This window comes from Eleutherodactylus coqui, chromosome 5, assembly GCF_035609145.1.
Source record: "Eleutherodactylus coqui strain aEleCoq1 chromosome 5, aEleCoq1.hap1, whole genome shotgun sequence".
Lineage (NCBI taxonomy): Eukaryota > Metazoa > Chordata > Amphibia > Anura > Eleutherodactylidae > Eleutherodactylus > Eleutherodactylus coqui.
Window position 1 is genome coordinate 142,091,341 of NC_089841.1, and position 14,303 is coordinate 142,105,643.

General features: G+C 42.4%; 1 protein-coding gene across 1 annotated transcript in view; it reads left to right on the plus strand.

The window, feature by feature from the left end:
• Nucleotides 1-14,303, plus strand: part of SETD1B (SET domain containing 1B, histone lysine methyltransferase) — a 49,738-nt gene that overhangs the window by 24,091 nt on the left and 11,344 nt on the right. Inside the window, exons 7-13 of the mRNA XM_066603291.1 lie at nucleotides 3,640-4,404; nucleotides 6,249-6,422; nucleotides 7,129-7,216; nucleotides 9,639-9,847; nucleotides 10,908-10,974; nucleotides 11,413-11,868; nucleotides 12,276-13,793. Coding sequence (XP_066459388.1) covers nucleotides 3,640-4,404; nucleotides 6,249-6,422; nucleotides 7,129-7,216; nucleotides 9,639-9,847; nucleotides 10,908-10,974; nucleotides 11,413-11,868; nucleotides 12,276-13,793 — 3,277 coding nt within the window. The remainder of the gene's footprint in view (nucleotides 1-3,639; nucleotides 4,405-6,248; nucleotides 6,423-7,128; nucleotides 7,217-9,638; nucleotides 9,848-10,907; nucleotides 10,975-11,412; nucleotides 11,869-12,275; nucleotides 13,794-14,303) is intronic.

Consider the following 14,303-nt stretch of genomic DNA (forward strand, 5'->3'; position numbering starts at 1 on the left):
CATCAGACCCCCTTGATGTGATCATGGGGTCACAATGGGTTACTATGGTCTCTGGATCTGCCAGCTGTGCCTTTTGGCTGAGCTTCATAGGTTTACAATTCGCTGCTATACTGAAGTGTAGTAGTGTATTGGAAGAATGATCAAAGATGGTGATATTCAAGTCCCCCTAGTAGGACAAAAATAAGAAGCTTAAGTATAGAAATTAGTAGAAAAAAAATAAAAAATTCTACCTTTCCCTTTTATGTAGTTTCGCTGCATTTGTAAGGACCCAGAGAAAAAAGTTAGTACATTATTTTACACTGCACGTCCTGAAAAGAAAATACAAAAAATATGTTGGGAAAAAAAGCTAATTTTGCCTACAATTAATTGCCTCTAGAAAGAAATGGAAAAAAAAAATCAAACCAAAATGTTATATGTTCCTAAAAATTGGATAAATGAAGAATAGAGTTCATCCTGCAAAAACAAGTCCTTCTAGATGATGGCCATTGATGGAAAAATAAGACTATGGCCCTTGGAATACGACAACAAAAAAGCAAATTATTAAAAAAAAAATTTTTGTGTGTGTACAATCTGATGGAAAAAAAAAATTAGTTTATCAATACTTTAACATTAAAATGAGATGTATAAGCGATCCTGCCCATGGACGGAGCAGGATACGCCCGCGGGGATAAACAAAAAAAAGCCCCCGCTGGCGATCGCAGAAACCATTTTTACGCAGTCTCCATTAATACTATATTAATAGAGACCTCCCACTGCGGAAAAACACGTAAAATTAAACATGCTGTGACTTTTTTTTTTCCCACGGGGTAAATCTGCGGCAGAATCCCACATGTGAGGACTGATCCATTAGGTTCAGTAGAACCTAATAGCTGCGTTATTCCACTGTGGATTTACGCCGTGGGGAACGTGGCATTAATCCGTCCGTGGGCATTAGCCCTAAGTTTGATTCTCCAATAAAATACTAATGGAAAATAAGGTGCAAACAGGCTTTGTCACTAATGGGTTAAAATAACTGCTCTATTAGTTGAATGTGCAGTAGTTCTAGGCTGGCTTCCCCCAGGGCCGAATCCCACTGGAAATCTCACGGTTTGTCCACAGCGAAAAACTGTGAGATTTCTGCTAAGAAAGCGCAGCTTCAAAACCCACGGACTTAGCCCCGGGTTTTGGAGCAGCTTGGCCGCATGCTTTTCCGTTGTGACTGGCGCTCCCATAGAGGAAAGTGCGACCGCAACGCAAAAGGGGAAAAAAAAAAAAGACATGCTGCGGCCGGGTAATCCGCACCACCGCGCCGGTGTTGCCGCGATGGATTGGCTGTCCCGTGTGGACGATATTTTTGACCGATCTCCTCCACATGGCTGGCTAATCCCGGGACTAGCAGCCGCAGACGGATTTGCTGCAGCAACATTCTGGATGTAATTTCCGTGGCAAATCCACCCTGTGTGAACCCAGCCTTAAAGCTGTCTCCAAGCATCATGATTGTATTCAACATTGGTGTATATTGACTGTATCTATCTAAATGGATGTCTGCTTGTTTGCAGCAAGTGATTGAAGGTGATTTCCACATACTGTAATGTTACAGCTGTGAGAAACTAAGGTGATGAGTACGTTGGTTCACCACTGTGCCGCTGTAGCTTGCTGGCTGTACTGCTGTGTTGCTGCACATGTATACAGGATGGAATACAAGCGGCTCATGTAGCTGCTGATCATGGGGTAGTTGGTGCAGTTCTGTACAGCCTCGTTGCTTCATGCGACCGGCTGCTCGCTAACACGGGCTCTGTTACATTTCCAAGCATGGACAGGTGATGTCAGTCTATTTTTTTAGCTCTTGCCTTCCAACTCCCAGGGAAATTGCAGGTGTAAATTCCAGGGCTGTGGAATGGGTAAATTAGACTTTTGACACCTCCTTTTTTTCAGGGCTCCAACTCTGACATCTTCATAAATGTCTAATATTAGTAATAAATTTACTGTAGTAAAATGGTAACAGGCTTATCATATTAACCTCTTAATGACCAACCTGTTTTGTGACTTAAAGGGAACCTGTCGCCAGGTTCATGCTGCCCAAACCACAGGTAGCATGAACCTGTGACCGGTAGAGATGAGCGAGCGTACTCGGAGAAGCACTACTCGCTCGAGTAATTTGCTTTATCCGAGTATCGCTGTGCTCGTCCCTGAAGATTCGGGTGCCGGCACGGAGCGGGGAGCTGCAGGGGAGAGCGGGGAGGAACGGAGGGGAGATCTTTCTCTCCCTCTCTCCCGCCCGCTCTCCCCTGCTCCCCGCTGCGACTCACCTGTCAGCCGCAGCGGCACCCGAATCTTCAGGGACGAGCACAGCGATACTCGGATAAAGCAAATTACTCGAGCGAGTAGTGCTTTTCCGAGTACGCTCGCTCATCTCTAGTGACAGGTAATGCTGTGGCGTTTCAGAATAAACACCCTTTAAAGTTTGACTTGGGACAGAGTTTTTGAGATCCCGTCCCGCTGCACGTTCACCAACCACCTTCTCCCTGCTCTGTATAGGTTAACGTGATGCAGGTGGGGAAAGGCCAGCGTGGCCCACCTCTTTGATTCAGAGGACTGGGGTTCCTTTTTAATGACTAGAATTTATTTTTTTCATATATTGAGAGGGACATAAATTGAAATAATTTTTTTTGTCTACAAATCCATATGAGGACTTGTTTGTTTGTGGGAGAAATTGTATTTTTTTTGTTGGTTTTTTGAGGGGGTGGAGGAGGGGTTAATTTATTGCATAACCTTTTATGCGGGGGTTGACCAGAAATTCCACCATTGCTTATTCTGCAAGGGAAACGAATTGTATTTGAATCACTTCATTGCAAGAGCCCGTAACTTATTGTTTCTTTTTTTTTGTTTTTCCGACAACAGAGCTGTGTGAGGTTGGTTTTTTTTGTGTGGTGTGTTTTTTTTTTTTGTTAGGGGGTGGTGGGGTGGTGGGGTGGTGGTGGAGCAGAGTTGTAGTTTTCATCGCTTTCTATTGTTTTTTGAGGGGGAGCTGCAAAAAAAATTGCAGTTCTGACATTTTTTCTTTTTTTTGTCGTTCATCGTGTGGGATAAATAACCATTTTCATTTTTGAGGTCATTACAAACGCAGTAATACATATTGTAGTATTTTTTGCATCTAAAAACTGTTTTGTTTTTTAAACACTGGATTTTTTTCTTCAATTTTCAATTGAACTCAACACTAATTGTAGTCTCTCAGGGGGACTTGAAGATGCAGTCATTCAATCTCTAGCATAATACACTGCATTACTTGTATAATGCAATGTACTATGCATATGATATCAGCCTATTACACTTTGTTGGAAGCTGTGTCCGATAGGATTAGTTACATGGCAAACACAAAGACCTTTGCTAGACTTCTGGCTGCCATGGAAAGTCATCGGTACCTGCTGTAAAAAGGCATATTGGCAGGCACTAAGAGGTTAATATATAATATTTTAGTATTTTTCTTTTTAAGCTGGAGTTAGAACATTTCTACTGACTGACTCCACAGCCCTGATCAATCATTTGACTTAGTTTTATTTATGGTTCATTAGTAATTTTATAATCCTTATTAGTGTCTGAAAATAAGGTTGTGTTTTAGAGATGTGTGATTTACTAACTGATGCCTGTGTGTTTCCCTAGGAACATCCTTCTTCTGGAGAGGACATGGAGATTTCAGATGATGAAATGAACACTTCTCCCATCACTAGTGAAGAGTGTGCCAAATCTATAGTGATAAATTCAGCAGTAACAAGCTCAGCGGTCATAACTCCAGTCATGCCTATTATGCCTCCCGGATTTCCACCACCATTACCGCCGCCACCACCACCACAACCTGGGTTTCCTATGCCACCTCCTCTTCCCCCTCCTCCTCCAACGCACCCTTCTGTTACCGTACCCCCTCCTCCATTGCCTGCCCCGCCAGGGGTACCTCCACCGCATATTTTGCCTCCCCCGATAGCATTTCATCAAGGTATGTTTCCTATGATTCAAGGCGACATGATGAGTGCTCTTGGTACACAGTGGGGTGGAATGCCAATGTCCTTTCAAATGCAGACTCAGATGCTCAGCCGCATGATGCAGGGACAGAATTCATACCCTTACCATCATTTCTTGGGGAATTCAATGCAGTTTGGTCAGCATCCCTACCGTCCCTTTGCCATGTCTGCACATCTCGCACGGGGGCAGCCTTGGCCACCTTTTCCAAAGTTTGACCCGTCTGTGCCACCACCAGGCTATGAGCACAAGAAGGAGGATCCACATAAAGCCACAGTGGATGGGGTGCTATTGGTCATTGTTAAAGAACTTAAAGCCATAATGAAAAGAGATTTGAACCGCAAAATGGTCGAAGTCGTGGCATTCCGAGCATTTGATGAGTGGTGGGATAAAAAGGAGCGTTTAGCAAAGGTATGTGTTTTTATATATCTGTGTAATGGAAGGAAAAAGTGTTACAACTCTGACCTACAATTTGTGTATTACCAGGATAAAATGTTTTGCATTGGCAGAATAATCTGCTCATTTCTTTTTACTAATATACCCGACACAAAATCTAGTCCACGACCGTTCGGTGTACAACTGCCATTTTTGTATTACGAGTTTTAATAATTAAAAAAAATACATGTTTTTTGCTTAAAAAGCAATTATTTTAAACAGTGTCTCTATTGTAATACTTCCCTTTTGGTGTAACTGTCCTGATTAAAAAGCAATACAGATAGCAGCGCGTTTTTACATATGTAGTTGATTTTCATCAAATCCTTCAGAACTCTGAGGCTGTTTGGTCATAGACTGTAACCCAGAGCTCCTTTTTGCTGGGTTCACACTGTGGTGACCATATGCATTGGAAATCCTGCCCACCTGCAGCAGCCATTGGCTGCACATTCTTGCTCACAATGCTGTAAGAGCGTGCAGCCATTGCCTACCATGGGTGGTCATATTTGCTCTCTGATTTGTCACATACAGGGTTTTTTTTTTTCTCAGAAAAAAAGTGAAATTATAAGAACTTGATCATCTAATCACTGCTCTATGCTGTTTAACCCCGTAGATGCTGCAGTCATTGCTGACCGTGGCATCTAAATGTTTCTACTGAAAATATAACGAGATTAACTAAGAAATAACAGGAGGGGTTTGGGGAAGGTGCTGGAAGAGTTTGTTACCATTTTGAAGGTTTGGCATCGTAGCCAGTTTTTTCATTTAAGCCTTCTAAGAACCATAACGTTTTTAGTTTTCGTTTCTTTTTGCTTAGTTATATGAGGGCTTTTTTTTTGGGGGGGGGGGGGGATGAGTTGAATTTTTTAATGACACCATTTAATGTACCATATAATGTTTTGGTTTTTTTTGTTGTTTTTTTTTTTCCTTTTCATAATCTTATTCTAAAATATTTTTCTGTTGAATATGCCTATTTCCTGCGGGTTGGCTTGTGGTGTGTTTTTTGTTTGTTTTTTATTATGAATTTTTGAGATGCATAAAAATTTATTTAATTCATTATCAAGTTTTTGCCCTGAACAGAATATATCTCATGGCCCACACTGTGTCTCTACCCCCACCCGCCCAGAGTATTTAAATCCACCCCTACAGTATATATGTCTCACCATAGTATGTCATCTTCTTCCCACAGGTATATAAATCTCCCCCACAATGTATAACAACCAGTCTATATTACTCCCCCAATAGTATATAAATCTTTCCAGTATGTATCTTTGCCCCCCCCCCCCCCCCCCAAGTATTCATCCTTCCTGCCAGTATTTTTGGTGCACCCCTCCCCTTCCCATTATTTTTTCCCGAAGTATGTCACCCCTTGTATACATCTCTCTCCCTCGTGTGTGTGTGTGTGTGTGTGTGTGTGTGTGTATGTAATGTGCCCCCAACCCCTGGCTATAGGGGGCAGCTCATGCCCTTTAGTGGCTCTGTTTCTCTGGGCACACACTCACACAGCAGGTCTGTTAGCAACTCTTCTTCCCTAGGGCTCTCACAGCCTTTGTACTAGTTACATTACACAAAGTTCTGGGGAAGGAAGCTAAGCCGATAGCAGAGTCCTGCTGGGTGCCGACTGTTGGGAGAATGAGGTGAGAGGAGGGGAGTCGCCCACTGCCACGTCCCCCCACCAGCACCCAGTTTAGGCTAACCATGGTGGTAAACAGCTGCCAGACTCCTGTTGTACTTCTCTTCCCGAGGAACTATGTTTCAAGCATGTTGAAATCCCAAAGTGCTTTCCGTGAATACAGTTCCCACAATCTCCTATTCTTTAATAACAGCAATCTCTGACGCCAGTAAAATCTGGGGATGGCAAAGATGAAGAGAAACCAAAGCCAAGGGACCAAATAACATCAAGCCTTCTGGAGAGTTGGAACAAAGGAGAAGGACTGGGCTTTGAAGGCATAGGACTGGGCATTGGCTTGCGTGGTGCAATTCGCCTCCCTTCATTCAAGGTAACTAAATATTGTGTTTGTGGACGTCTGTAGCTCCGCGTTCTTTGGCAGTATGAAGTATATAACAGATGCAAGGAAGGCCAGCTGTAATCTGGAACCAAAGTGACCCATAGCTCTGCATAGGAGCTGTATACATATCAGTAAAGTTATTTTATTTGTAAAGCTGTACATACCATTGAACATTTATTGTATGAATCGGCTGTGCTGAAAGACAAGTCACTATTCTCTTTTAGGCATTTGTGAAGATGAAGCGTTAGAATTGTAATTCTGCATTTATGTAAAAAAGTAAAATAATTTTTTCCTGTACCGGGAGGTTTCTTTTTTTTTTTTTTTTGCTAATAGTAAAGTGTACCTCCAATTTAATTGTTTGTTTAATTTGTTAAATAAGCAGTTTTAGGGGCTAGTACTCTGTTTCTTAAAGTGAAATTTTCAGCTTCCCACATCTGCCATTAGGTGGTTAATCTATATACCTCTTGGGGTAAGCGACCGTTGCAAAAACTAAGGCCAAAAACTTTCCCCCCCTTCCCGTGTGCCCTTACCATTGTTGAGGTCAATATCAAGTGTTGACCTGAGACGCATTCATGATTCTAGATCTAAATCCTGGCTAATTGGTCTTGCAGTCGGGTGGTGCTCCTAGGAGTGTCCATCATATGCCTATAATTTCTACACTAATATTTTACTTGATTCTTGTGTTTTTATTACAAAGGTGAAAAGGAAGGAGCCTCCTGAATCTGGACTGGAGGGCGAACAGAAAAGGATTCGTGTGACACAACCCATAGATGAGGAGGATGAAGGTTAGCAGTCCCAATTCATGAGTGTTCCATTTATTTCTGTTTGTATAGTGTACTTGAATTCCCACTAGTAGCTTTGTAGTGAATAATTAATAGTAAAACCGTAGCAGCAATCAGCTTAGTTAATAATAATATTAATCTTTATTTGTATGGCGCCAACTTATTCCGCATCGCAATTCCCACTGCAGTGACTAGTCTTGGCATTACAGGCAAAGTTCTCATTCACGTCAATGGGAACTTTACCTGCTATACCAATTCTGGGCACTGCAATGGGAACAAAGCTGTCTGCTTACTGCAGAGATCGGCTCTGTGCATAAGACGCCCAGCAAACAGCTAATTAGCAGAAGTCCCTGGTGGCATACATCCACTGATCTTTCTTGATGGCCTGTCCTGCGAATAGGCCATCAGTAGTTTACCAGTGGACAACCCCTTTAAGAACAATGTTGGCTTGCATCTTTTCCACTATATCATCTCATTACATTTATCCTCTTGGAGTTCTTACTGATAAGCTTCACTGCTAAGCCTATATTGTTTAATGATTAATAGCACTCCAGGAAAATGCTCAGTTTCACAATCTATACAGCTGAAAAACTGGTTAAAGCTACATATAGACAGTAATCCACACCACAATGTACATATGTGTCACATGCAGACACAGGACAGCTTATGGTAAAATAAATTGGGAATATTAAAGGGACACTATAGCAAAAACACTGTTTTCAATCACTTCCTCCCCCCCCCCTCCCTCACCTGATCATCTGTCACACTCTGGATGTCTCCTATGTACATAGCAGTCACTTCCATGCAGTGCAGCCTCCTGTCTGATGCTTAGTGGTTCACCATATTGGTGATGAGATTAGTGCTCCAGTATTTGACCTAAAATAAAAAAATATATATATAATATATATCTTTTTTTCCAAATATGTTCTCAATTTTAATCTCTATTTTCTTGTTTATTTGCTAAATAAGTTAAAAGAATACGAAAGCACTTTTCTTTTTTACATAAGGGAATTGCATGTACAGGAATTACTTAATATATACTGATTAACTGACTTGTATGGGACAATTCTGATCAATTCCTATTAAAGGGAACCCGTCATCACCCTTAGGCTAGTTTTACACGGGCAAGGACGATATTGGGCCGTGATTCACGGCCCAATATCGCACTTTCCACCATGTAAAAGCCCTGTGGATGTAAGGCGTTTTCATGTGAAAATGGCCTCGCATCACAGAGTGGAATCCCTTCATCCTATTGCGTTCAATGGGGTGGCAGCAGTGCCAGCCCCATTAAAAGCAATGGGAGAACTCTGTGATCCTACATGACAGTAGCAGCAGGGGATTCCTTCATCCCCATGAGGAATCCTTTCACCTCTTCACAGCGCCTCTCCCCTTCCCACAGGTTTTCCACATCTTCCCCCTATACTGTCCCTTATAATGTTATCCTTCTGCTGTACTGTCCTCTTCGCAAGTCCCTGTAGTGTTCCCTGCAACTCCAGTGTCCTCTGCAGCCCCCAATGACCTCTCCACAGACTTCCTCCAGTATCCCACGCACACTTCTACTTTGCAGTATTTGTCACTCCATAGATTTCCCCCAGTGTGCCCTCCACACTGAAGAGTCGGCCAGGATACAGCGCTACACAGCATACAAGCCTAGCAATAATTGGCCAGTTTCAGCCGATCAGCACTATACTTACTTACAGCAGCGCTCCCTGGATCACTGCATTACATGCAGCACTGTACAGATTCTCCCCAGCTTCTTACGTTGCCTTTTCACACCTTGCCTCCCTTCCACAGTAAGTTGAAGGCCACGTTGCGCTGCTACTTCCCTCTGTCCGATATTCGTACCGCTCAGTCGCAGGCCTAATATCTATTTCACAATTCAGAAGAAAATCTGCTTGTTTGACATTAAAGTGGCAAATTAATCAAATTCAATTAATCACCCAGCCCTAGTTGGGATTTGTCCCTGCTTTCTCTTTTATTATTCTGTGCGATCAATCCCATGTTGCTTCAGCACAGTATCACATGAGCAGCTAGAGCCTCTACCATCTCTGCCTGCTGGGAAGACACTGTAATTATCATTACCTTCTATATTCACCTAACTAAGCTACAGACCATAAGTATACTATCAGGAGGATGACCTATCTTCTCCTTCATTAGAACACTGTGACAGGTGCCTCAAATCCCTATCACAGTTATTGCTGTTGATTAGTGTCCTCTTAAGAGCTTGTGTGGTAGAGTCCATCATCCAAGAATTATGCTGACTGAAAAGCTGACATTTTGAGGGAACATAAACCCTGGTGGTCACCATAAGATCACATGACCCACCTGAGGAGGAGGACTTCAGGAAGTTTCAGATAGAAAGGAATAAAAAAACATGGTAAAGCTAGCCGACTTGTATCTCTTTAACCTTCTTTCATCATTTTAGAGTGTGAACGAGAGAAAGATGTTACTTTGGATCCAACAAAAAACGACACCGATTCTGTTACCGCCCGGAAGAGGCCGGCCATACCCCTAGACAGCGAGGGTGAAGATGAGGTGGAAAGTGAAACGGAAGAACCCTCAGATAAGGAGGACACATCGTCTGAGAAGGGTGAGGAGCCGGATGATGACTCAGTTGGTGCCCTCTCCAGTAAGGTATGTGCTTTCTTTTTTTCCCACTTTGTGCTAACTCTTTTCAGTTATGTTGTTTTGTACACTATTTTATATTAGACATTTCAGCACTTGTGGTATATCTTCCTTCCTGAGCGTATTTTGCAATTACTGATTCTCAATTTTGGCTCAAGCATCTCAAATGTAAGAATTTTTAGTTGTGACCAGTCATATTCCTGATTTAGGTATTTTTTAAAACTTTCTATACTGCAACCTCCTGTCTAATACTTATCAGATACCATTTTGATGCTGAGATTTTTGCTCTCACTATTCTGTGCTATCAATCCCATGATGCATCAGCACAGTATTACATGAGTAGTTGGGGACTGTAACGTCTCTACTGTATGAAAAACACTGCCATTATGTTGTGTATTCACCTAAATTAAGCTACAGACCATAATTATACAATCATGATGATGAATTGTGATCGCCTCTATTATAACTGTGTGACAGGAGTCTCTATCATCAGTAACTGTGATAGGAGTGTCTATCTCCCTCTGAAGAGCAGGTGTGGTACACCCCATGTAATATCAGACAGGAGTTTTGCTGACTGAAACTGACTAGTTTGAGAGAATGTAAACTAAAGTAAATCTGAGCTGGTCAGAATTAAGATAGCATGACCACCTAAGGAGGTACAATTTTTTACAAGTTTTACAATACATTATATGTACCCAAAAATGGTGCCATTTTTTTAAACTAGAGCTCACCACTAAAAAAAACTAGCCTTCATATTGTCGTATTGATGGAAAAATAAAGTTATAGCTTTTGGAAAGTGCAGATGAAAATCCCCTTAAAATCATTGCGTCCTTATGGCCATAATATGCAGCGTCCTTAAGGGGTTAATATGTGCGTATACTAGGGAAATTGGCTCCATAATGAATGGGAAAAAAATCACAAGAGTGACTCCTTAAGATGGGAACATGCTTTTATACTGTGTGTGTGTGTGTGTGTGTGTGTGTGTGTGTGTGTGTGTGTATCAATACATAGATATTTCTGAAATATTTTGACATGTAGTTTTTTACATATCTGTCTTTCTTTCTGTCAGCATTATGTTGAAGAGGAGGAGGATGATATAGAAACAAGTGGAAAAGAGGAACAAGACTCAGATGATGGTAATGACTTGTGACGGTAGTATATTGCAATACTAGTGTTATTAACCATGCTCTGGAATATTAGTTAAGCTACAATGCATCAAGTCCATGCTATTCCCAGGCATTTTCTGTGGTAGGAAGGGCTGGAGGGCATTTTGAGAATTTTGCATGGTTATCAGATGCTCATGCATTAAATGCATTCATATCATGCAAAAGGTACATTACTTCAAGCATACAATAAGTATCACTGCCACCAATTTATGTCTCTTCTATCCCAGCCCTATCTGCTCTTATGCACTCAATAAATATTATCTTGACCTGGATGATTAGCACCCATGTATGAAAGCTATGTATCAAAAAGGTTGGAAAATGCATGTAAATCTAAAATGGGCTCATGAGATGTCCATGGTCAAGTTTGACACCTTTTACTAACACTATTGACTTTTTTCTTTCTTCTAGAAGATGGAACCAGCGTGGCCTCTTCTAAAGCTGAAGCAGATTCCTCTGATGAAAGCGAAGAGTCTTCAGAGTATGAATCAAGTTCTGATTCTGATGAAGACGATGACGATGATGATGAGGAGGAAGATATAGATGATTCGGAGTTTGAGGAAATCGATATAGAACTGGATGATGATATGGAGGGTGAAGACGATGTTTTCAAACCTCTTTCTGGGCAGAGTAGTCCCGCCAAAACTTCTGTGGTTGAAGATTTGATTGATGATGGTGAAGGTGTTGAACAGACTGCACCATCGACTGTAGAAGACGTTTTAACTGTGAATAGTGGTTTGGATACCCTAGCAATTCATTCCAAAGATGTGTTAGAACTAGACACCACCAGCAAGGAGCTGCCAGATAGGACTGTAGAAGTGGAAGATGACAAGGATATGGAAAAAGCTTCATCACCATCAAATCAAGGTAACACAAACAAGACATTAGCATGTCTAGGAGGTTGAGAGAATACTAGCAGGATCAGCGACCATCTTTGAAGCAATAGTAAATGTTACTTCAGAGATATGAATTAAATCTAACAGTCACATTCATAGTATTTACTAGCATTGCCTTTACTTGCTGCTTATTCAACTGTACGATACTACCCAAACCGGTTTCCTTTTGTACCAGTATCCCATATCCACAGGGGTCCTGTGTCTGATTTACGATGCACTACTTTACCTTTTGTAATCCATTCTAAAAATTAGCAGGATATAGTATGAAATTCTTTTCTTTCTGATGCCCATAAATTATAGAGAAATAATCGTAAAATATTGTGATAATTTAACCATCAGAATGTTCAACTTTGACAAATAACTTTCTTTTCAATGCAGAAGACCCATCTGAAGTGTACGTGGAGCTGCATTTGGAGCCTGTTCCAGAAAGTCCAAGTAGAGACACCCAGGAGAATGTAATACGACCTGTAACACCTACTGGAGCTTTTGGGGAAGTAACCATCCTTTTGAAACCTGAAGAGATTTCTGCTGATACCCGACAACTACACGCAAAACTGGCACCTTTTATTGCGGAGGATGACGTGCTGTGCCCTCGGACGCCTGGGCGGGACACAGTTGCTCATTCTGATTCAGAGTTTCCTCTTCCAGCTGTCCCCAAAGTAGATTTTACTGCACTTCCTCTCACTCAGGGTCACAATAAGGAAGAGGACCTACCGGTACATCACGAAAAGATCTTTGGCCACTTGGCAGTCACAAAGATGCTATCTGAGGAAGAGCTTCCAAGGACGCCAGGCAGGGAATTTTCTGCAAAATCTTCTCATCTTGACAAGTCCCAGAGCACCGATACTGTACCCGCTACACCTGGTAGTGATGCTCCCCTCACTGGCAGCAGTTTAACTCTTGCTTCTCCTCACATTCCTGGAAGCCCATTCTCCTACCTTTCTCAGTCACCTGGTATAATAAACAGTGGTATTCCAAGGACTCCAGGAAGAGACTTTAACTTCACTCCAACCTTCCCTGAATCTAATGCCACCTTCCCATGTCATCCATCGAGTAAGAAACCCTCAGTTGATGAACCAGATGACAAATCCTTTAGAGAGCCAGCCAGTGCTTCCTTAATCATGAATAATGTTCCTTCGCCCATCCCATTTGCAAGCCCTCCAAGTGGGGATCACCAAAAAGATATCAGGTTAACGGGTGATGACTTGGAATCATCTGAAGCTCCAGCTTACTCTTCTGAGGATAAATTATTCAGTGAAGAGACCGAGCCAGAGCTTTCTAAAGGACAGCTACCTGCCCCAGAGGAATCTGCACCTTCACCTACTCTTCCCCCTACCAGTAGGAGGAAGCCTGGACGACCTAAAAGGCCCCCTCCTTCCACCTTACCAAGCGATGATAACATTGAGAAGGACTCAGAAGCTCTCCCCATGGATGCATTGGTAGATGGCTCTCTGGTTAAATCTGCAATTCTTGATCAGGCTAGTGATGTATGTGGAATTAAAGATCCTGCAGCAGTTCCATTAGACTTCCGGAATGAGGAAAACTGTCTTGTCCCCAACTATGAAGCCATAAACCAGAAAGTTCCCTTAAAAGAGTTGGAAAACCAGTTGCGAGAGGAGATAAAGGAAGAGGATGACATTACTAAAATCAAGAAACAAAGAAATTTGAGAACCAAGAAGAGGCATGACGAAATTTCAGTTTCTCCTGAATTTTCTCCTCATCGAGCCCTCTTTAAGCCCCGATCAGAGTTTGAGGAGATGAGCATTCTGTATGATATATGGAATAGAGGGATCGACGAAGAAGATATCAAGTACATGTGTGTTACTTATGATCGGCTACTTCAACAAGATAATGGCATGGATTGGCTCAATGACACCTTATGGGTTTACCATCCTCATATCCTTTTTGAACAGGTGTACTATGTTCTCATTTTTCAGAGGCCACTTCTCGAGCCGCCTTCTCCCACAGCATGTTGAATGCCATCTCCCCCCTCTTTTATGTATACTAGGGTGAATGCAGACGGCTGGGTCAGAGAATTCTCGCAGCGGGATGCGACCCGTGCCCCTGCAGTGACCTGCCACTTGACTTCTCTGGCGTCTTCTCTTTGCTCTGCGATGTGCCAGCTGGCGCACAGCTGCACGTGCGCATAGCAGAGCCGGCACATCAGCGGTTACGTTTCTGTGTAGGCCTCTGCGAGGCTCACACAGATGTAGGACATGCCGTGATTTGTTTACCGCGTAACAGTTTACACGCGGTCAAGTCGCGGCTGTCTGCATAGGATTGCATAAACCAATGGTTAAACCAATGCAGGCACGGGCAGAAATTCTGCGGGAAATCTTGTTGCGGAATTTCCACCCGTGTGCATTCACCCTTAAGAGAGCTGTCAGTCTACATGCGGCAAGCGGG